Genomic DNA, 24,065 nt, shown 5'->3' on the forward strand with positions numbered 1-24,065 from the left:
ATTATTACTTATTACTACTTAGCCAAATGGTGCAAGGAAGCCTGAGACTTATGCTGCACCAGCCAAAAAAAATTCCCGAGTTATCCTGAGAGAGAGAGAGAGAAGCAGAATGGAATTACCAAGAAATAGAAGAATAATGATATCCAGCTCAGGACCCTTGGTGTACCAAGCCCATACTCACTAGATATGTGAGCCCCTGGGGTACAAAGTAAATAAAGGAAACAACAATTAAATGTTATAGCACAAGCTTTTCAACGGAAACGTTGAACAAGCTTTTGCTGCCCCTTGTAAAAAAAAAAAAAAAAGAAAAATTCTTCCCGTCATTCAAGGGATTAAATCTTAGGTAATTTTTTCAGTCGGTGTGGAAAAGATGGTCATTATGTCACCTGTGTCACCAGCGAGGGCCATACTACAGTACATACATGGAGCCGCATTAATTAGGAGAGTCGTGGGTCCCCATACAAATCGTAAATGTCAAAGAAAATGTTAGGAAATTAAGCATTTAACTTAAATTATTTTCCATTCTTAACACTAAAATTTAATTCATAAAACAATATATTAAAAAAAATAATACGAACATTATTTCAGTAAAAAAAGATCTCTTATTTATTTACTTTGGTGGAGCTCTAACTCTTAAGCCGAATATTTAATCAAAATAATTTATGTAACACTCCAAACCTCGAAACCTTGTCATTACCGACACTATATACAGGGTGATTCGTGATTCAGGAGGAACAGTAAATATTTTGGGAGGTTATAGTATCGATTATTCTGAGTAAAAAAAGTTCATGTAAACATGTGTCCAATTTTCAATGGATACGGAGATACAGCTTTTTGAAACTGGCGCGCACAGCTCCTTGAATCAAATGTGACAAAGAAGCAGTTATAATCCGATGCTGTTTGGTGTTAGAAGTGTTGTTAAGAATGCCACACATCGTCACTCATGCTGAATATGCCGATATGGTGTTTGTGTACGGTTTTTGTGGTCGAAGTGCTACTGCTGCTTGTAGTGTATACCGTCGACGGTTTCCTAACCGCAGAATACCGATTCAAGAGAGTTTACTAGTGTTTACACCAAAATCCGTGAGACTGGTACAGTTCCCAGCGCTCATATTTCTTCCGAACGTGCAAATGAACAAAATGTGGATGAAATAGAACATTCTTCAGTCTGTAGAACGCAGCCCTACTATTAGCACGTGAAGAATTTCTACGCGTACCGGTGTTCCACAGACGAGGGTATTGCGAACATTACGTAAGCACTACTTGTATCCATACAGCGGGTGCAACCCTCGCCACCGTAATAATACAAGGAACCTGTTAGCATTAGTATTAGCATTAGCATTAGTAAAGGCATTTGATGCAAGAAAGCAAGCTTATGCAGCATCAGCCAAAAAAAAAAAAAAAAAAACCCACTTCCACTTCACCCCTCTGTTCGTTCAAAATACCTGTCCAGCTGAGCCTTAAACTTATTTAGGCTATCAACCTCCACCACAAGGGATGGCAGTCTGTTCCACCAACCAACCACCCGCTGGCTAAAGGCAAATTTCCGCACGTCTATCCTACATCTGTCTTTCCTCAATTTGAATTTATGCCCTCTCAGGTGATTTTTCTGTCTGAGCTAGAGGAAGAATCCCATCAGCATTGAGCATGCTTAAACCATTCAAGGCTTTATACACCTCTATCAGATCACCTCGCTGGTGCCTAGTCTCCAGACACTGTAATTTGCAAAACTTAAGCCTTTCTTCGTAAGAGCACCCCTTTGTTCCATTCACTAATCTTGTTGCCCTTCTCTGTACTCGTTCCAGCAGCTCTACATCCTTCTTGAAATGAGGCCTCCAGACCTGTATACAGTACTCTAGGTGTGGCCTGACCATTGCCTTATACAATGGAATAATCACCTCCTTATCCCTGCTGGAAAAATTCCTGTATATCATTGACAATACTCCATGAGCTACTCTTGCAGCCCGTCTGCACTGCTCAGAGAACTTCATATCTGCCTGCAAAATTACCCCCAAGTCCCTTTCATTCTCTACCACTGTCAGTGTAGTACCATAGAATTGATACGTTGCTCTGGGGTTGCTGTTTCCCATGTGTAGTACTTTACATTTGTCAATGTTAAACTTCATTTGCCACCTCTCAGCCCATCTGCTCAACCTTTCCAGATCCTGTTGCAGCAGCATAGTGTCAGTAGTGTCCTTGACAACCCTGCCAACCTTTGTATCATCTGCAAACTTGGACATAAGCTTGATATACCATCATCAATATCATTTATAAATACAGAAAACAACAATGGACCCAACACTGAGCCCTGAGGGACTCCACTAATAACATTAGTCCACGATGAGCAGTGTCCATTGATTACCACTCTCTGTCTTCTCCCCCTCAACCACCCCTTTATCCATAGCAGCAATTTGCCTCCAATGTCACACTGCTCCAATTTGTGTAGCAGTCTTCCATGTGCAACAGTATCAAAAGCCTTTCTAAGATCCAAGTATATAATATCAAAGTTATTCCCTGCATCCAGTTCTTTTGTGACTGCATCATAGTATCCAATCAAGTTGGTCAGGCAAGACTTCCCCTTAACAAAACCATGCTGTGTCTGAGCTATAACTGAAGTCTTGTCTAAATGATCCTGCAGTGCTTCTTTAACCAGTGCCTCCATTAATTTTCCTGGAACAGAAGTTAAGCTCACAGGTCTATAATTACTTGTGTCAGCCTTTGATCCTCCTTTGTGAACTGGGGTCACATTTGCACATTTCCAGTCTATGGGTACCTCCCCTGAGTCCAAGGAAGCTCTCATAATTATGGCTAAGGGTTTGCTTACTTCCTTTGCTGCCTCCTTTAATATAACTGGATAGATCCCATCCACCCCGGGTGCCTTTCTTGTGTTTATCTTCAACAGTTTCTCCTCCACTTTACTCCCAGTTATTTCAAGATTCTGTAGCTTACTGCTAGAGTTGAATACACCTCTGGCATTCCCTTTGCTGAATAACTCCTCATGTGTGAATGTCGATGCAAAATATTCATTTAGTTTGTTAGCTACCTGAGCAGGATCATCAACAGTTGACCCATCAATATCAAGTGGAACAATCTGGTTCATCCCCTTTCTTCTAGAGTTTACATAAGTAAAGAACTCTTTGCTGTTTTTCTTTGCATCCCTTGCCAAGGATTTCTCGTAATCTGCCTTCGCCTGCCTAACCTCCTTTGTAACTTGGTTGCATATCAACTTGTATTTATCATAGGCTTCTGTGTCATGTGTTAATTTGTAAGTATCCCATGCATTTTTCTTCTCTGCCATATGCCTCATTAGTTCATCTGACATCCATTTTGGCCTAAACCTTGAACAATATTTCTTAGTTGGTATGTAAAGCCTAGTAGCTTCCAAGATAAGTTCTTTGAATGCTTCCCATTTTGAATTTGCTGTTGGTAACATCATCAGTTGGTCCCACTGTATAGAATTTAAATACTGTCTCAGTCCATCGTAGTCGCCTTTACGGAAGCAATAACCCTTACCTTTACCCCTGATGGTAGTTACCTCCTTGAGTAAATCCCACTTCAGCACACTGTGATCACTGCCACCTAGTGGTTCATTTATCTGCAGATTCTTAATGCATGAAGAATCACTGCTGATAATCAAATCAAGAGTATTACTCCCTCTAGTTGCCTCCCGAACATGCTGATGTAGAAAACAATCATCCAATAAATCCACAAAAGCTCTGCTAGTGCGTGAGTAACCAGCTCCCAAATTCCAGTCAATATCTGGGAAATTAAAATCTCCCATTATAAGACTCTCTGATTTACTGGCCCACTCTATTTCCCTGTACAGTTCCTTATTATACTCATCAGAGTCATTAGGCCTATAGCACACTCCTACTCTCAATTTTGATCTCCCAATGCTTATGTCACACCAAACTGACTCAACACTGCACTGTCCAGCGATGTCGACTGGCTTCACCTCCTTGGTTTTTATGTGTTTCTTAACTAATAGCATAACCCCTCCCCCCTTCCTATCCTGTCTATCCTTTCTGTAGACGTTGTACTCCCCAAATTGCAGTTCTGCATCCCTTATATCTGTGTGACACCACGTCTCTGATATCCCAACAATATCTGCCTTTGATGTTTTGAGCAATACCTCAAATTCATCAAATTTATTTACTAAACTCCTAGCATTGGTGTACACGCAAGTATACCTGCACCTGTTTCTCTCAGGAAGAATCTTTTCATGGAATAAACATTGCGAAAAGAATTCTCTACCTATATTTTATGAAGGCTCGACGATATATTGCAACAGCAGCCCTGAAGTTATGCACATTTTGGAATTTTCTGCCAAACAACAGAGGGGAATTGAAACAAATCTTCAAAAGAGTTCTCCTTCATAATGAAACAAGAATGCACCCATTCATATGGCCCATTCAGCACACTTAAAAGAAAATTGCGATAATATACACTGGTGTTCAAAGAAAGTGCACCACCCTTTAAAATTGTAATTGTCGTCCGAATAACGTAAAACGTAAGTACATGGCAATATTTCTTACGGATTGAATCAGATAAGGTTGACACGTGTAGATGGTGACGAAATATTGCAGCCGCTGTTACTTTCAGCTATATAAGCATGCTCTGCAAGAGTTGCAGTCATCCCTTGCTTGTGTCAGGATGGCGAAATATGTGAAGTTCACGCCGCAAAGAAAGACTGCTATTGTTGATTTACGTGAGAAAGGATGTTCTTCCCGTCATATCGCTTATAGAGTGTATTGTAATCAGTCGACAGTAAGTATATTTCTTTCCAAACTGAAGAATACTGGTTCTGCTGATAGGAAAAAAAGGAACTGGACGCAAACGAGTCTCATCGCGAAAATAAGAACCCGTTTTGAAGCACTTCTGCCTTAAAAACTGCAAAGCTTCTTCGTCTGAGCTGGAAAGAGAATGGGAAAAACATACAGGAGTGGTAGCAAGTGCAGTATCAGTCAGAACACTCCTCTTCAAAAATGGATTTGTAGCCCGTCATCCTAAGAAGAAGCCCCTCCTTACACAAAAAAATGAAAAATTCACAATTAATTTGGTGTAACGAGCATGTCAAATGGACCCCCGAGCAGTGGAAGTCAGTTATTTTCTCAGATGAGAACAAATTCAACCTGCATGGCTCTGATGGGAGACAAACGATTCGTCGTAGACGTGGTCAAGATTACCATCCAGACTGTATGGTGTCTACAGTGAAATTCCCTACCAGCTAAATGATATGGAGGTGCATTTCGTATATCGCGGAGTAGGTCACCTTCAGTTTATAAAAGGTAAAAATGCCAATGGATACTTGGCTATATTGGAAGGCAAAATGCTGCCAACCATTAGAGACAATTTCACCTGCTAAGTAACTGCATCTTTCAGGACGACTCTGTTCCTTGTCATCGGGCGAAAAAGTTCAAGTAAGCACTTCTGTAGTTGCTTTAACTTCATTTCTGAATTTGAGGTCCGTGAGTAATGTGTTTACATTTGTTACAGGTGAAAATATGATTGGGAAAACGGTTGACATCGTTTGGAACCTACAGGTGCCAGAAAGAAACCAAAGACCCTTCGTGAACTTCAGGAACCCATAATTCGTGTTTGGAACCACGAACTATCAGTTGATTATCTTCAGAAATTGATCTTGTCAATGCCTCAATGATGTGGGCTGTCATCAGTGCCAGAGGCGGTTAAACTAAATATTAGTTTGCACCTGATGAACTTTTCATTTTGTTTTCCATTTAAAATGACAAACTGAAGGCATCTGATAACATTTCAGCCATAATTGTCGTGTTTACCAAAACAGTTGTATAAATGTTGCAAATGCTCATTTTGGAATATTTCGAAAGCACCTGTCAAATATTACTTAGCTTTCCCTTAACTATTAATAAATATCTTTTGTTTATATTTTTTTTGTGATTCTAGTCATTAATGTAACATATAAATTTCTGTATAAGGATTATGAATGGATAGTGTGGAGAGAGTAAAAATTATTGTTCTCCTACTGGGACGACAACTTTGTTGCACAAATTGCCTTGCTTTCTCAGCGAGCGCAATAGTCAAGCAAGAATTTCCCAGACATTGACTGGAATTTGTGGGTTGGTCACTTACACACTAGCAAGGCTTTTGTGGATTTATGGCATGATTGTTTTCTACAGCAGCATGTTGGGGAGGCCACTAGAGGGAGTAACACTCTTGATCTGATTATCAGTATTGATTATTCATGCATTAAGAATCTGCAGATAAAGGAATCACTAGATGGCAGTGATTACAGTGTGCTGAACTGGGATTTACTCAAAGAAGTAACTACCACCAAGGGTAAAGGAAAGGGTTTTTGCTTTCGTAAAGGCGACTACAGTGCGTTGAGACAGTATTTAAATTCTATACGGTGGGACCAACTGAGGGTGTTACCAACAGCAAATTCAAAATGGGAAGCATTCAAAGAATTAATCGTGGAAGCTACTAGGCTTTACATACCAACTAAGAAATATTGTTCAAGGTTTAGGCCTAAATAGATGTCAGATGAACTAATTAGACGTATGACACGGAAGAAAAATGCATGGGACACATATAAAATAACAGGTGACACAGAAGCCTATGATAGATATAAGCTCGATTGTAACCAAGGCACAAAGGAGGTTAGGCAGGCGAAGGCAGATTACGAGAAATCCTTGGCAAAGGATGCAAAGAAAAACAGCAAAGAGTTCTTTACTTTTATAAACTCTAGAAGGAGGGGGATGAACCAGATTGGTCCACTTGATATCGATGGTTCAACTGTTGATGATCCTGCTCAGGTAGCTAACAAACTAAACGAATATTTTGCATCTACATTCACACATGAGGAGTTATTCAGGGAGGGGAATGCCAAAGGTGCATTAATCTCTGGCAGTAAGCTGGATAATCTTGTAATTACTGAGAGTAAAGTGGAGGAAAAATTGTTGAAGATAAACATAAGAAAGGCACCTGGGGTGGATGGATCTATCCAGTTATATTAAAGGAGGAGGCAAAGGAAGTAAGCAAACCCTTAGCCATAATTATGAGAGCTTCCCTGGACTCAGGGGAGGTACCCATGGACTGGAAATGTGCAGATCTGTCCCCGATCCACAAAGGAGGATCAAAGGAAGACACAGGTAATTACAGACCTGTTAGTTTAACAACTGTTCCAGGGTAATATAGGCCCTGGTTAAAGAAGCATTGCAGGATCATCTAGACAAGACTTCAGTTATAGCTAGGACACAACATGGGTTTTTTAGGGAGTCTTGTCTAATCAATTTGATTGGATACTATGATTTAGTCACAAAGGAACTGGATGCAATGAATAACTTTGATATCATACATTTGGATCTTAGAAAGGCTTTTGATTCTGTTGCACTTGGAAGACTGCTGCACAAATTGGAGCAGTGTAGCATTGCAGGGATATTGCTGCTGTGGATAAAGGAATGGTTGAGTGGGAGAAGACAGAGGGTGGTAATCAATGGACACTGCTCTTCGTGGACTAATGTTATTAGTGGAGTCCCTCAGGGTTCAGTGTTGGATCCATTGTTTTGTTTTCTGTATTTATAAATGATATTGATGATGGTATATCAGGCTTAATGTCCAAGTTTGCAGACGATTCGAAGGTTGGCAGGGTTGTTAATGACACTAATGACTACACTGCTGCAACAGGATCTAGAAAAGTTGAGCAGATGAGCTGAGAGGTGGCAAATGAAGTTTAACATTGACAAATGTCAAGGACTACATATGGGAAGCAGTAAACCCAGAGTAACGTATCAACTCTGTGCTACTACACTGACAGAGTTCAGTGTGTTCAGGGTCAAACGGTACCAGGGATTTCTCCTATCACCGCGAGTTTACTTTGTTGCGTGATACAGTACACTGTAAATGCCAGAGATTTAAAAGTGTATGGATATTGTACACTCTAGTGTTGTGTACCGTTATTCATCTGGTAATTTAGCCGCTGAGCTTCTAATGGGACCCAACGTTGCCCACCCTTCACCCCGTGGAGGCAGACCAGGTATACCAGCACATAATTTGAACTCTGGCAGGCCCTGCCACCTAATTTCCTGGGATTTCAATGGCAAGGGCCTAAAAAAAAAAAAATAAATAAATAATAATAATAATAATAATAAAGTGTTTTTTTTTAAAATAACGACTCTGTAGGGGTTATATGCAGAAAGATGTATAAGGTTGAAAAATTGGGCGAACAGAATTTTAGTACTTTTATGTTTCGACTCTGTAGGGCATATGCTGTGAGAAGTAGACATGGTGGCTGGGGGATAGAAGTTGGAAGTAAGGGGCCGATAGAGAGATTGACCCCTGCAATTAACAGTGGGACAGGCCTATGTCCCACCTGAAGGAAAACTGGGAAGGTGAGGAGGGGAGGGACAGGGACTGCCCCCCCCCCGGAAGTGGTAAAGAAGGCACTGTGCAAGGGAGCACTGGTGTAGATTGCCAAAAGGCCTTTGGTGCTGTCATTCCAGTTGATAAAGTCCAAATTAGTGGTTGTCGATTTCAGCAGGTTTGTCTTGAGGGAGTCAAGAAATGTCCTTACAGTTCTGTTATTAAATGTTCTATTTCACTAATGGGCAACTTGGTTCGGTGGATATATCTTTCGCTATTGTAAATCATCTCGTTCAAGTCTGCATTTGTTGTGCCAGCAGGGTTCTTCGTCTTGTGAAGAGATCCTTTGTAAAGCAAGAGACGGCACTGTATTCATCCTGGGTGTTTAAGAGGTGAGATTCTTGATCCTTTGTAATATATCTGATCTTCGTAATGAAGATACAACGAAGGTCCTCATATAGCTGGCAGTCGTGGACAAGATGATGCCAACTCTCAAGCCCCCTGCATGTATATGTTGGGTCCTCTGTGATGCCGATAGCGACGAGTTTAGCATTTATAGAACCGTGACCAGTAAGTAAAAACGTTGTGTATAGGCCTGGCGAGAACCATGGTGGGGGTCTAGGGAAGGTTCTATTGACATCTAGTAGGAATTTTCTGGTGATCTCTCCCTTGGTCGAGTTTGACCACCTGGTTTGCCATTCCTGCTGCAGATGGGCACGGAGGTGATATTGTTTAGCTGTCTTGCTGGATTAATTGTAAAGTTGAAGAAGGTTTGGGGGTTTCCCTTAGAAAAGTGGTACAGTAGACCAGTTCTAATGACCTCGAGGTCGAGAGGTAAAGCACCAGCCAGGAACTGGAGGGCGTGAGTGCTCACTGTGAGGCAGGCACGGGAGGTGACGAGCAGTATGGAGTGCTGGATGGCACCTAGCGTCCTTCTGTTGGTGGCACTGGTATACCAGATTCCAGAAGCATATGTTATTAGCGATGCGAAAGCAGTTTTGAAGAATAAAGATAAGAGCTTCCGGTTGAGTTCCCCGTTACGACGTGAGGCCCTGGCAACCAGAGCTCCATAATTTTATACCTTTTTCCTGAGGTATTCCAGATGAGGTTAGAATGAGCATGTTGTGTCGAGGATAACTCCCAGGTACTTTAATTCTGTTGAGAACTTGATAGTTGTTCCATTGATTCTGCTCAGCGGGGGTATTCTTATATCCAGTTTGCCTTTGAGAAGAAGAGAATTGATTTTAGTTGGGGATAGATGGAGATTGTTGTCTGAGGCCCATTCTTGGAGAGTATGGAGGGCTTGGTTTGCAGGGCCTCAAGGTGGGCTCTGCTGTCAACAGACACAGTGATGATATGATCGGCATAAGCTTGGGCATTTACCTCCCCCAGGTCCTTGTTGAGGAAACCATCCATGACAATGTTCCAGAGCAAGGGACCAACACCGAACCCTGTGGACAGCCCCAGAGAACTGTTCTAGAAACACTCTGGTATGGTGCATTAACCACTACTTTCCTGTTTGAGAGGTATGTTTTGTTAGTTTCATATAGGTTCCTTGGTGGTGGCTTTGCGCAACTTGCCGAGGATGCTCGGCAACCAGAGGGTGTCGAACGCCCCGACGAAGTCGACAGAAATCAGAAAAAATAAATCCTTTTTAAACAGTTGGCAGCCGATGTGAACAGGTTGTGAAGGGCGTCCACAATAGAAAGTCCAGGTTTAAATCCAAATCTGTTTATAGCCGTAAGTTTAGGATTCTCATAGTGCTGGAGGATTCTTTGGTATAGGAGTCTTTCAAAGAGCTTACTTATAACAGGAAGTAAAGCGATTGGCCTGTAGGATTGTGGTAAGTCAGGGGGCTTGTTGGGATTCTTTAGAATTAGTTTTAAGTTTGCAACTTTCCAGTCATTGGGAAAAATTCCAGATAGTAGGCAGCGGTTGAAGAGATCAGAATCATCTCCGGGCAAAATTCAATGGTCTTTTTTTATTATTTCCGGCTCCAGAAGATCTGTCCCTCGGCATTTTTTGTTTTTAAATGAGTGTAGCTCTTCCAAGTTAAAGGGAAGTTCCAGGTTTTGAATTTCGTAGTTGTCATTATCAAGGCAGAGTTGCAATTGCTCCTCTGTGGCTGGGGACGCGGGCTGCTGGATCGTGACGTCTAGAATGTTGCAGACCGTCTGCTTCCATGAAGTAGTCATGGTACCTGGTAGGGTCCTAGTGGTGGTGACTATTTTCCCCCTGGGGAGCTTATTGGTGGTGATTTTGTACACCCCTCCCCCCGAGGAATTGTCACTACCACTAGTGGACACTAACGTTTCCTAGGAGCGTTTTTTGCATTCTCTTATCTTTGCTGTGTATCTGTTGCAGGCCTCTCTGTATAGATAGAAACCTATAGGGCTTAGACCTCATGCGCAGGCTACGAACGCCGCGCTCGTTGGAAAGCCTTACGTTTTGAAATTGTTTCTCTCCGTAGACGAGCCAAGTCCTGATACCACCCAAGAACTAAGTTAGGCATTGGATTCTTTTTCCTTATTGCTTTGTCAGCCTCATTTCTGATAATCTTTGTGACTTCCTAGTGGAGCTCATCTGGGTCCCTTTGAGAGCAGTAATCCGGTGTAAATGTTGCTGCATCCACTGTTTCCCTCGTTAACATCTTAAAACAGAAATTTTTGTTGGAACTGAAAACTGCAATCTGCTAGAATCTTTGAAGGAAACTGAAGCAGTGGCTTGGATGCAATTTTTTGGGAAACAATAAAACTAAAGTCTGTGAGACGATCGTGATTGACATGCTGGAGAGGTGCAGAAAGGTAAGCTGCAATATGAGCGTTGTTAAAATACATTTCTTGCATTCTCATTTCAACTATTTTTCCCAAAGGTTAGGTAGTTTAAGTGCAGAACGGGGAAAGATTCCATCAGAATATAAAATTTAAAAAAATGGAAAAAGGTACTAAGGGGGTGAAATTTTAGTATAATGGTGGAATACTGCTGGATACTAAAAAGAGGAATAGCCCCCGAAGCCAGCTTCCTAAGGAAGTCAAAAATGCGCAGGTTAATCCAATGTAGTATATAAGAAATCCAGTTTGTGGTCATCTGTCCTGGCCTTGATAGCAGGATATAGTCTTTGATATTTTCGTTTGTACTTATTTTTTACATAAAAATAACTGATTTGTAAAATTTGTAAATATATATTTTGGAACGGAAGCATCACTACCAATTTTTTTAATAAACAATCCAGTTTCAAGTAATTTCTGTAATTTCCATTAAAAATGTAGTGCAGATTTTTTTTTTTTTATCAGTAGTAAAACATGATAGCACTAAAAATGTGATGTAAGTTCTGGCTGATGTTTTAACAATAATATAAAAAAATACCTTCTTCTTCTTCTTTTGGTGTTAGAACCCAGGATGGGTCTTAGCTTTCTCAACCATGTTTCAACAGTAAACCCTCTCAGAAGTCAAACTTCTCTAACTTCTTATTCTCATGATCTTTAAGTTCTCTTCTATGTCATCAATCCATCTTTTCCGCGGTCTTCCTCTTGTCTTCCTACCGGTAGGTTTCCATTTCATTATCCTCTTAGTTGTTCTGCTGTCATCCATTCTCATAACATGTCCCAACCAGGCAAGTCTCTGGCTCTTCACAAATCTGACTATGTTCGCACCCTGAATAGGATTGTCAAGTTCATGGTTCATTCGGATCTAATATATTAAATAATAATATAACTGGTCGGTAATTTTTTTTAGTAACGTTTAGAGCAAAGTAAAAATAAAAACTAGAATACCATTCTAGTATTTATTATTCTTCTCCTTCTCTGTGTGCCATCTCCTAACGGAGGTTGGTGACTACCACGGCAAACGTTTCACTGCCTCTGGTAGCTCTGAACAGCTGCTCGGTGTTCATTCCTTCCAATTCTTAATGTTATCAAGCCACAATGTACGTCTTCTCCCAGGTTTTCTTCTTCCTTCCACTATCACCTCAATAATTATCCATGAAATTGTATATTTGCTGTTCCTCATCAGGTGCAAAAAATAATTTTTATATCATATATTTCAAGAAAGCTTTTCACACTTCCGCAGGGAAGACTACTGTACAAATTTATTATTATTATTTTTTTAAATGTACAAATTGGAGCAGAATGGTATTAAGGGTAAGTTGCTCAACGGATAAAAGGGTGGTTGAGTGGGAGAAGACAGAGGGTGGTAATCAATGGGTGCTGCTCTTCGTGGACTAATGTTATTAGTGGAGTCCCACAGGGTTCGGTGTTGGGTCCACTGTTGTTTTGTATATTTCTCAATGATATTGATGAAGGTATATCAGGCTTAATGTCGAAGTTTGCAGATGATAGAAAGGTAGGGAGCGTTGTTAATGACAATAATGGCAGTGTGCTACTACAACAGGATCTAGAAAATTTGGGCAGATAGGCTAAGAAGTGGCAATTAAAGTTTAACATCGACAAATGCAAAGTACTGCATATGGGTAGGAGTAACCCCAGAGAAACGTACCGACTGTGTGGTACTACACTTAGGATGGTAGAAAATGAAAAAGGCCTGCAGTAATTGTGGAGTCAGATATGAAGTTTTCTGAGTAATGCAGACAGGCTGCCAGAGCAGGTCATGGGGTATTGCCAATGATATACAGGAATTTTGCTAATAGAGAAAAGGAGGTGATTATCCCTTTGTATAAGCCAAGCCAGTAGTCAGGTCACGCCTTGAATACTGCGTACTGGTCTGGAAACCTCATTTAGGAAGGATGTAGAGTTGTTTTAGCATGTACAGAGAAGGGCAACAAGATTGGTGAGGGGAACGAAGGGGTTTTCTTACCAAGAAAGGCTTAAGTTCTACAAATTGCAGCGGCTGGAGACTAGGCACCTGCGAGGTGATGTGATTGAAATGTATAAGGCTTTGAATGAGTTGAGCATGCTGAATTCTATTGGGATTCTTCCACTTGCTCAGATTACGTACCTGAGTGGGCATAAATTGAAATTAAGGAAAGACAGTTGTAGAATAGATGTACGAAAATTTTCCTTTAGCCAGCGGGTGGTTAATTGCTGGAACAAATTTCTTTCTGTCGTTGTGGAAGTTGATAGGTTAAATAAATTTAAGGAGGAACTGGACAAACGTTTAGAGGAAATGGATGTGTGAAATTGTTTTTTTTTTTTTTTTGATTGATGCTACATAAGCTCATACGCTTGTCTTCTTGCATCACATGCCTGCATTACTATTACTATTATTATTACTATGAGATATCCAAGATACGCCGTTTTTCTTTTCTTTTTGTCCTTCAGCAATTCACCGGTTTTTCCAATTCTCTGCTGGACACTCTCATTGGTCACTCTTGCTGTCCATGGTATCTTTACGTTCTACTGTACGTCCACATTTTAAATGCTTCTCTAGTTTTTTCGAGGGGTTAATTTTCAGTTTCTATTTTAAACATTAATTTTTTAAGATTTGTATTTGTAGTCTATCAAACTCCGGAAACCCTCTCCATCCCACCTTGAGTAGGTGCCTTTGTGCGGGGCACAATCTGATACTCACACGCAACGGCCCTCGTTCTTTTCATAATTAGGAACAATGCTCATTATTGAACTAGCGTCTTTATAAGTCATTCTTTAGGTTTACTTCTTATCTTCGATTAAAGACCAAAGTGATGCTTTGTGGGGCTTTTCAATGTTTACAAAGTTATAGTTTACAAATATAGTCGCTAGAGGGCCTTTGCATTTATGTCGTTAATTAACAGAGTATTTACTTAAATCTGTTAAAATTTGTGAGATATTCATTAAACTAATATGTAATATATAGATTTTAATGTAATGATTTCAGCACAATTGGCAGCCAGGCGTTTCATTATTTGATAAATCAATATCACGTTTATTTGGTGAATCGGCATGGGAAATTCTGTTAATCCTCATATTCAGAATGCTCAGAAGACTGGCGTTTGTCAATTGAGTAAAAGCGGCTTAAATGAAGTATGTTTATCATTCGTGTTTTTTTTTTTTTTTTCAATTATTTAAAATATATCTGATGAAATATAACAGATTTTCAGTTCATCAGCGTGAATGCTCATAGTATTAATATGTGGTCCCGTAGGTCGGCCCTAGGTGGGGATAGCATGTTCTTTATTTCCGGAAACTCAGGTTTTTCGTTCAGCAAACAACAGATCAACCATAGAATACACGCAGTTTACAGGCAGTATATACGGCACACACATGGTCAAAGTAGTTGATGGGCCTAAAATTCTTCAACAAAAGAGCAGTGCTTGCTATCATCACAGTTCATCACGTCTTCTTCCCACGGCCGTGGGAAAGTCAATGAGAAGGTCGTCTTAGAAGGATTTTAGGTGCATCAGCAGCCGGGACCATATTGTGGCATATATAATGTCTGTAAATTGTGTGTATGTTCTGCAGTCGTGCTGTTTTCTGTATGAAAAACCCCAGTTTCCAGAAGAAAAAACCATGCTACCCTTCTCTGAGATCGACTAACTGAGCTATATTGTGAAAAAGACCCATAAAAATTTTATGTCACATAATCGACAGGATTCGAACAATGGTTTTTTCTGCCAGGTGTGGGGAGGTTGTTGAAAATACCAACCGTGCTACCCATGAGGGTAATGAAGTTCATAATATGAGTATGAAACATACATATGATTATAAACATGCAAGTTATGTTAACACTAACTGTGTGCTAAATGTTCACATGCCTGCAGCACAGTGATTAGTATCACATAACATGCAGCTCTTGAGGGAATACTGTTTAATAGTTGTTACTAGTAAGCTTGTGAGATCACGGCATAACTGTATGGATTATAGACAGCACTACCATGCGATGTTGCTGTTTTTCTCTCACACTTGGTGGTTTATTTCACTTGGAGTTTTTCTCTGCACTAATTGTTTAATTGTTGTTGGTTGTATAAAGTTTTTTAAACAGCATATTGCGCATTTTTTATTTACTGAGCAATATTCAGTATCTAGAGTCTGTCACAGTCAAGCAGCATAAAATTAATACAGTTCTAAGTTTGTATTAACAATTCATTCCATCTTCATATGGAAACCAATTGCCACTCTTTATAGAGTCATTTTGGATTTTATTAGGTCTCCATCAGTGAAGATATAGGCAAAACAGAATGATCAAATAAAGAAACATTTTCATGCCTCTTTATAAGTAGTAGGAGAGGCATGTGATGCAAGAAAGAAAGCATATGAGCTTATGTAGCATCAACCAAAAAAAAAAAAAACAATTTCACACGTCCATCCCCCTCTAAAAATTTGTCCAGTTCCCCCTTGGATTTATTTAAGCTACCAACTTCCACACAGGCAGATGGAAGTTTGTTCCAGCAATCAACTACCTACTGGCTAAAGGCAAATTTCTGCACATCTTTTCTACAACTATCTTTCCTCACTTTGAATTTATGCTCCTTCAGATTCGTAATCTGAGCAAACGGAAGAATCCCATTAGATTGAGCCTGCTCAACCCATTCAAGGACTTGTACACCTCAATCAGATCACCTCACAGGTGCCTTTCTTGGTAAGAGAACCCCTTCATTTCCCTTGTTGCCCTTCTCTGTACTCGCTCAAGCAAATCTATATCCTTCCTAAAATGAGGCCTCCAGACCTGTGCGCAGTACTCAAAGCATGTCCTGACCATTGCCTTATACAAAGGGATAATAACCTCCTTTTCCCTACTAGCGCACCTCTATAGTCAGGTGGGCAGAAGCAGTAGTGTGTAGCACACACTTCTTGATTAGACCGGAGTTCGAACCCGTGACCACCAGAGGATGCAGAAAGGTCAGGGAATGACCACTGCATATCCCCGGAGCAATATGGCCTTAGTTGCTAATGCCCCTAAAAACCAAATAACAACAACAATCCCTACTAGCAAAATCCCTGTATATTGACAATACTGCATGACCTATTCTGGCAGCCTGTCTGCACTGCTCAAAAAACTTCATATCTGACTGCACAATTACCGTTCTTTTTCATTTTCTACCACTCTAAGTGTAGTACCACACAGTTGATACGTTTCTCTGGTGTTATTTCTACCCATATGCAGTACTTTGTATTTGTCAATGTTAATCTTCAGTTGCCAATGCCACTTCTCACTCCATATTTCCAACTTTTCTAGATCCTGTTGCAGTAGCACACTGCCATTAGCAACCCTGCCAACTTTTGTATCATCTACATACTTCGACATTAAGCCTGATATACCTTCATGAATATCATTGATAAATATACAATACAACAGTGGGCCCAACAACGAACCCTGGGGGACTCCACTAATAACATTAGTCCACGAAGGGTAGCATCCATTGATTCCCACTCTCCCTTGTCCCACCGACCACCCTTTTATCCATTGTAGCAACTTGCTGTTAATACTATACTGCTCCAATTTGTACAGTAATCTTCCATGCGCAACAGCGTCAAAAGCTTTCCTGAAATCCAAATATATGATATCAAAATTATTTTTTCTATCTAGTTCCTTTGTAACCACATCATAGTATCCAATCAAATTTGTCAGACAAGACTTTTCCTTAATAAACCCATGCTATTTGAATTATTGCTGCAGTCTTCTGTAGATGAACCTGCAATGCATCTTTAACCAGTGATTCCATTATTTTACCAGGAATAGAAGTTAAACTAACTGGCCTGTAATTACTGGTGTCACCCTTAGATCCCCCTTTGTGAATTGGGGATACATTTGCACATCTCCAGTCCGTGGGGACTTCACCTGAGTCCAAGGATGCTCTGCTCTCATAATTATGGCCAAGAGTTTGCTTACTTCCTTTGTTGCCTTCTTTAATATAACTGGATAGCTCCCATCAACCCAGGTGCCTTTTTTATGTTTAACTTCAACGATTTCTCCTCTACTTTGCTCTCAGTTATTACAAAATCATTAAGCAACCTGGTACAGTTTGATAAACTTTTGGCATTTTCTTCCCTTAATAACTTCTCATGTGTGAATGTTGATGCAAATTACTCATTCAGTTTGTCAGCTATCTGAGAGGATCATTAGTAGTCGAACCATCGATATCAAGTGGACCAATCAGATTCACCCCCCCTTCCTTTTAGAGTTTATATAAGTAAAGATGGCCTTGCTGTTTTCCTTAGTATTCTTTGCCAAAGGTTTCTCGTAATCTGCCTTTGCTTGCCTAATCTTTGTGATTTAATTACATTAAAAGACATTGCAGATATACAGTCCATATATTGAATTAAATTCTGCACAGTCTCTTTCAAATGTAAAACATGCATCTGAACACTGTTTATTGGGCATTAACAGTGAGTGGTTTAAAAATTTCAATCTGTTAGTGATGAAAGATAATGGGATGACGTGTTCCACGTGTATGAATTACAGAAAGAGTTGGCTCACAAACAAGGAAGTGACTTAGTTAACTATGCTGTTCAAAAGACTGAAAAGAGAGCTTAGTTGACTATGAGCAAAATAAATTACACATGGATTCATTAGCATTAGTAGAGACATGATGCAAGAAAGGAAGCTTATACAGCATTAGCGAAAAAAAAAAAAAAAAAAAAAGAAAAAAGAAAACCTTCCCATTTCACCCATCCATTCGCTCCAAATGTTTGTCTAGTTCTGCCTTGAATTTATTTAAGCTGTCAACTTCAAAGACAGATAACAGTTTGTTCCAGCAATCAACCACTCTCTGGCTAAAGGCCAATTTTTGCACATCTGTTCTACAACTGTCGTTCCTCAATTTGAATTTATGTCCACTCAGGCAATTAATCTGGGCAAGAGCAAAAATCCCATCAGCATTGAGATTGCTCAAACCAATCAAGGCCTTATGCACCTCAATCAGTCAGATAATCTTGCAGGTGCCTAGTCTCCAGACACTATAAATTGCAAAACTTGAGCCTTTCTTCGTAGGAGCAACCCTTTGTTCCATTCACTAATCTTATTCTCCCTCTCTGTACTCGTTCCAGCAGCTTTACATCCTTCTTAAAATGATGCCTCCTGATCTGTGTACAGTACTCAAGGTGTGGCCTGACCATTACCTTATACAAGGGGATAATTACCTCCTTATCCCTGCTAGAAAAATTCATGTATATCATTAACAAGACACTATGAGCTACTCTTGCAGACTGTCTGCACTGCTCAGAAAACTTCATATCTGGCTGCACAATTATCTCCAGGTCGTTTTCCCCAGGAAAGTCCTGCATAAGGTTACCCATATGCAGGACTTTCCATTTGTCAATGTTAAACTTCAGTTGCCACTTTTCAGCCCATCTGCCCAACTTTTCTAGATCCTGTTGCAGTATCATACTGTCATTAACAACCCTGCCAACCTTTGTATCATCTCCAAACTTCGACATTAAGCCTGATATATATTTCATCAATATCATTAATAAATACAGAAAACAACAATGGATCCAACATTGAACCCTGTGAGACTCAACTAATAACATTAGTCCATGAAGAGCAGGTCCATTGATTACCACTCTGTCTTCTCACACTCAAGCATCCCTTTATCTATAGCAGCAACTTTCCCTTAATACCACACTGTTCCAATTTGTACAGCAGTCTTCCATATGCAACAGTAACCAAAGACTTCCTAAAATACAAGTATATGATATCAGAATTATTCTTTGCATCCAGTTCCTTTGTGACCACATCATAGAATCCAATGAAAGTTGTCAGACAAGATTTCCCTTTAACAAACCCATGCTGTGTCTGAACTATAACTGAAGTCTTGTGTAGATGATCCTACAGTGCCTCATTAACCAGCACCTCCATTAATTTCCCTGGAACAGAAGTTAAACTAACAGGTCTGTAATTACTTGTCACCCTTTGACCCTCATTTGTGAATTGAGGTTACATTTTCTCATCTCTAGTCCATGGGTACCTCCCCTGAGTCCAAGGATGCTCTCATTATTATGGCTAAGGGTTTACTTACTTCCTTTGCTGCCTTCTTTAATATAACTGGAGAGATCCCATCCACCCCAGGTGCCTTATGAAACTAAAATTACTGTAACACAGAGCAAAAACGGATACAAAAATAGATTTTAACAAGTTTAATAATGGGAAATTTACATATATTATATTAGATACATACAAACAAAAAGCTTTCAGTTGTTTTGTCAACCTTCCTCAGTTAAGAATGGAGCATGAGGGTGTGTACTGCCAATCTTGTACGTGAAGTGCGTGATTAACTGTTGGATGTTGAAGCCTGTGGCTGTAATGTATGCGGACGTCGACAAACACTGGCAACGTCCGCACGCATTACAGCCACAGACGTCAACATCCAACAGTTAATCACGCACTTCACGTACAAGATTGGCAGTACACGCTCTCATGCTCCATTCTTAACTGTCAGTTTAACTGAGGAAGGTTGACAAAACAACTGAAAGCTTTTTGTCTGTATGTATCTAATCTAATATAATATATGTATATTTCCCATTATTTAAACTTGTCAAAATCTATTTTTGTATCCGTTTTCACTCTGTGTTACAGTAATTTTAGTTTCGTAATGAATCCAGAGCGCACAGGCCTCTTTAATCATATGCCTTTCTTATGTTTATTTTCAACAATTTCTGCTCCACTTTGCTCTAAGTTATTACAAAACCATTTAGCTCACTGCTAGAGGTAAATACACCTCTGGCATTCCCCTCCCTGAATAACTCCTCATATGAAAATGTTGAGGCTAAATACTTATTCAGTTTGTTAGCTACCTGAGCACAATCATCGACAGTTTAAACATTAATAACAAGTGGACCAATCTGATTCATCCCCTTCCTTCCTTCTAGAATTTACATAAGTAAAGAACTCTTTGCTGTTTTTCTCTTGCCAAAGATTTCTCGTAATCTGCATTTGCCTACCTAACCTCCTTTGTGACTTGATTACAGACCAGCTTATATCTCCCAAAGGCTTCTGTGTCACCTGTTAATTTATATGTATCCCATGCATTTTTTTTTTTATCTATATGTCTGGTTAGTTCATCTGACATCCATTTAGGCCTAAACCTTGAACAGTATTTCTTAGTTGGTATGAAAAGCCTAGTAGCTTCCAAGATTAATTCTTTGAATGCTTCCTATTTAGAATTTTCTATTGGTAACATCACCAGTTGGTCCCGCTGTACAGAATTTAAAAACTGTGTCAGACCACTGTAGTCACCTTTACGAAAGCAAAAACCCATCCTTTACCCCTAATGATAGTTACCTCTTTGAGTAAGTCCCACATCAGCACACTGGATCACTGTCCCCCACTGGTTTCTTTATCCACAGATTCTTAATGCATGAAAAATCACAACTGATAATCAGATCAAGAGTATTACTACCTCTGGTTGCATCCTGAACATGCTGCTGTAGAAAACAATCATCCAATAAATCCAAACAAGCCTTGCTAGTCTGTGAGTGACCAACACACAAGTTCCAGTCAATATCTGGGAAAATAAAATCCCCCGTTATGAGACAGTATGATTTACTGGGCCACTTTATTTCTCTGTACAGGTCATTATACTCATCAGAGTCATTAGACTTCTGCTCTCAATTTTGCTTTCCCAGTGCTTATTTCACACGAAACTGACTCAGCACTGCACTGTCCACCCATGTCAGCTGGCTGCATTCCTTAAATTTTTTGTTTCTTAACTAATAGCATAACCCCTCTTCCCTTCCTGTCCTGTCTATCCTTTCTGTACATATTATACTCCTCAAATTCCAATTCTGCATTCTTTATATCTGTGCAACACGTCTCTGATATTCCAACAATATCTGCCTTTGATGTTTTGACCAATACCTCAAATTTATTTACTAAAGTCCTAGCATTGGTGTACATGCAAGTACATGCACTTGTTCTCATTCTTAGCTACCCTAACACAGCCCATGTATTTATTTGTTCCCCAATGACTCCCAGTAGTCTCTGAAATCCCCTGCACCTTGTTTTCTAGGCTGCTGGTTATTCCAATAGAAGTGGTGCAAGAATCACTTTCACCTCTGTCAGCGGCTACTGTTAATCTATTAGTCCGTGTTTTCCCCCATGCTAGCAGTTTTCCGGTCCACCTAACACAGCCTCAGTAGCATCAGAAAATATTCTTGCCCCCTTTCTATTTATGTGTATCCCATCCCTGTAGAAGCAGTCTCTCCTGTTAACAAGCACAGATTAGGCTGAGAAAAATTTTGCCTCACAAGCCTTGCACAGTCTCTCCTGGGCCGAATTGATTGACAAGACTATCATTATATATTCTCTCCTATCCTGTCTGGTCAGAATTGCAGACACTTTCAAATTCAACCATAACTCATGGCTTTTTTTCAACGTTGACCTGTATTTGTTAAGTAATTCTGCCGTTCTTCTCCTCTTAATGTCATTGGTGCCAACGTGTACAACAATATCACCTTTTGTGCCCTTAAAAGATCATATTTGTTCTACAACATGATCAACTTTTGCCCCAGGCAGACATACACTGGTTCTATTCCAACTATTCTTTTTGCACAGTATATTACCTGTTTCCCTGACAATAGTGTTACCAACAACAATTAGTTCCTATGGGACCAGCGCATTCTGTCTTGGGGATTGCCACTGTGTTTCCTGATGTTCAAGTGCAAGCTCCAGCATTGATGTGGGCAGCAGGGAGCTTAATGGGCTCCTGAATTTAAATCCTTCGAGGGCATCTATGCTGTTCTAGTTCAGATATAATTGAAAAACATGTACTGTACTAGAAGAAATTGGGTTAAGATAAATTGAAAAATCTATTTCAGTTTTGAATAATTTGTAGAGTGATGCTTTAAGATGTATTTATTGGTTAGCAAAAAATAAGTTACAACACACTACATTATTTGAAAAATTGCCTGAGCATTGCAAGGCTATGGGCTGTTTAAAGCATCTTATCATTGGTAGAAATGCAAATTATACCTCAGAAATAATAATGAAAGTTGCTTGAAATTTTAGCATCAGAAATTTATCTGAAATACTGAAAAAAAAAAAAAATACATTCTGCAGATTATTTCAGTGTTCTGTGTGATGAAACTACAGACATCTCAGTTTTAAAACAACTGATTGTGTACATTAATTATGTGTTAACTTAAAAAAGAGATTAGGGTTAGTTTTGTATCAACCTACAATATCATTGATGGCAAAGCTGAAACTATAATTAACAAAGTAATTGAAACCCTTGATGGTCTAGGCTTAAAACTTATAATCTAGTAGGCCTGGGATTTGTTGGAGCAGCTGTCATGATTGGGAAGCAAAAAAGGAGTTGTAAAACTGCTCAAAGATAAAACGGATGGATTCATAATCAACTGTCATTGTATAAACCACCGATTGGCTCTTGCTAGTTCTGAAGCACCTGCTGAAGTGCCTTATTTAGTCAAGTTTAATGATATCTTAAGGCAACTGTTTTTCTTTTTCTTCTTCCAGCATTCCTCCATCAGGATGGCTGGTTTAACTCAGATTCAAAATATACTGAACAGTCGGCTTTAATTTAAAATAGCTAGTGATACTAAATGGCTGTCTCATTACTGTGCAGTTCCTTCTCTAAGATGAGGCATAGTGAGCGTTATGGTTACACTCTAAAAAGAGGCCACCAATTGAAGTAATATCACGGTTGCAGGTTTAATTAAATATATTAGAATATACAATTTCATAGCTTCACTAATAATGCTTTCAGATGAGTTACCTCATTTGTCTAACTTGTCTAGAGCATGGCAAAGGCAAGATGTTGAAAACTTAAACAGAAATAAAGTCTTAAAATTAAAGTTATCCATAAAATTATCCATCGTGGAATTGCAAGGCATCTGGGCATCATTTTCAAAATCTTCATCAACATCTTGTAGGCGAATTGTCAGATCCTCATTGATTATTCAGATGCTAATGTTATCACATTCAATATTACAATCTGTGATAAATACATAGGCACCATTATTAACCACCTAGAAGCAACATTTCCAGACATGCCAGTCATTTCTTGCTTTTCAAGATTTTTCAATGCAAACAGTCATGACCAAAGTGAGGCTTCTGAGATTATTTTTAATTATTATTCTAAAAATTGTAGTCCTTGCAGTTTTAAACTATGGAAGTACTAAACTAGAATGGGAAGTTGCATCAAAAATTATTAAAGGACAGCCATACAAAAATCTAGATCAAAAACTATACTGCTGAAATTAGCAACAACATCTGAGCTCAAAGTCTTTTCCAAATTTAGCAACTAGTTGCTGTTGGATTGGCCATACCCATGAGCATAGCTGAATGTAAAAGGGGATTTTCTGCACTAAAAAGAATAAAAACGTGTTTTAGGAATTACGTGAATTGGAAAACTTTAAATAAACATGCTGATTTCACTGGAGGGACCAGATTCAACAAACTTGATTATGAAAAAGCTGCAAATCACTGGAGCATTACAAGTTTTTCATTACTTAATGACATAATAAGAAAAGCCTACAAAGTCTTGTTTGTTATAATTACTATATAGAATTTTAACTTTTCCCATTTAAGAAATGAATTTTCATACTTGTCTGAATTGAATCCAAGTAAAATTCCTATTTTAATTTGTTATGAAAAATGTTTTTTTTTTTAACTAATTCAGAATATGTGTTTTTATAATATTCTATTGCAGGGGTGGGCAATCTGCGGCCTTCTAAGATCTTATGTGTGGCCTTTGTCACACAAAGATGAAATAAAATCATTAAATAATCCTACTACTTTTAAACTAATATTTTTTAAAATTAAATATTCAAAACATTTTAATAATAAAAAGCTTTATATATTTTTTTCACAATATAGGAACATTATTCAGATAATTA

The 24,065-nt window shown here is 39.2% G+C and overlaps 1 protein-coding gene across 2 annotated transcripts in view; it reads left to right on the forward strand.

Moving 5' to 3' along the window:
* Window positions 1-14,058: 14,058 nt before the first annotated feature.
* LOC150088170 (leucine-rich repeat-containing protein 57-like) overlaps window positions 14,059-24,065 on the forward strand; it is an 81,828-nt gene continuing 71,821 nt past the window's right edge. For both annotated transcript variants that reach the window (XM_090370598.1, XM_090370599.1), the window contains exon 1: window positions 14,059-14,294. In XM_090370598.1, coding sequence (XP_090226724.1) covers window positions 14,290-14,294 — 5 coding nt within the window. In that variant the 5' untranslated portion in view covers window positions 14,059-14,289. The remainder of the gene's footprint in view (window positions 14,295-24,065) is intronic.

Source organism: Mastigoproctus giganteus, chromosome 3, assembly GCF_048544385.1.
Source record: "Mastigoproctus giganteus isolate SK-2022 chromosome 3, ASM4854438v1, whole genome shotgun sequence".
Taxonomy (NCBI): domain Eukaryota; kingdom Metazoa; phylum Arthropoda; class Arachnida; order Uropygi; family Thelyphonidae; genus Mastigoproctus; species Mastigoproctus giganteus.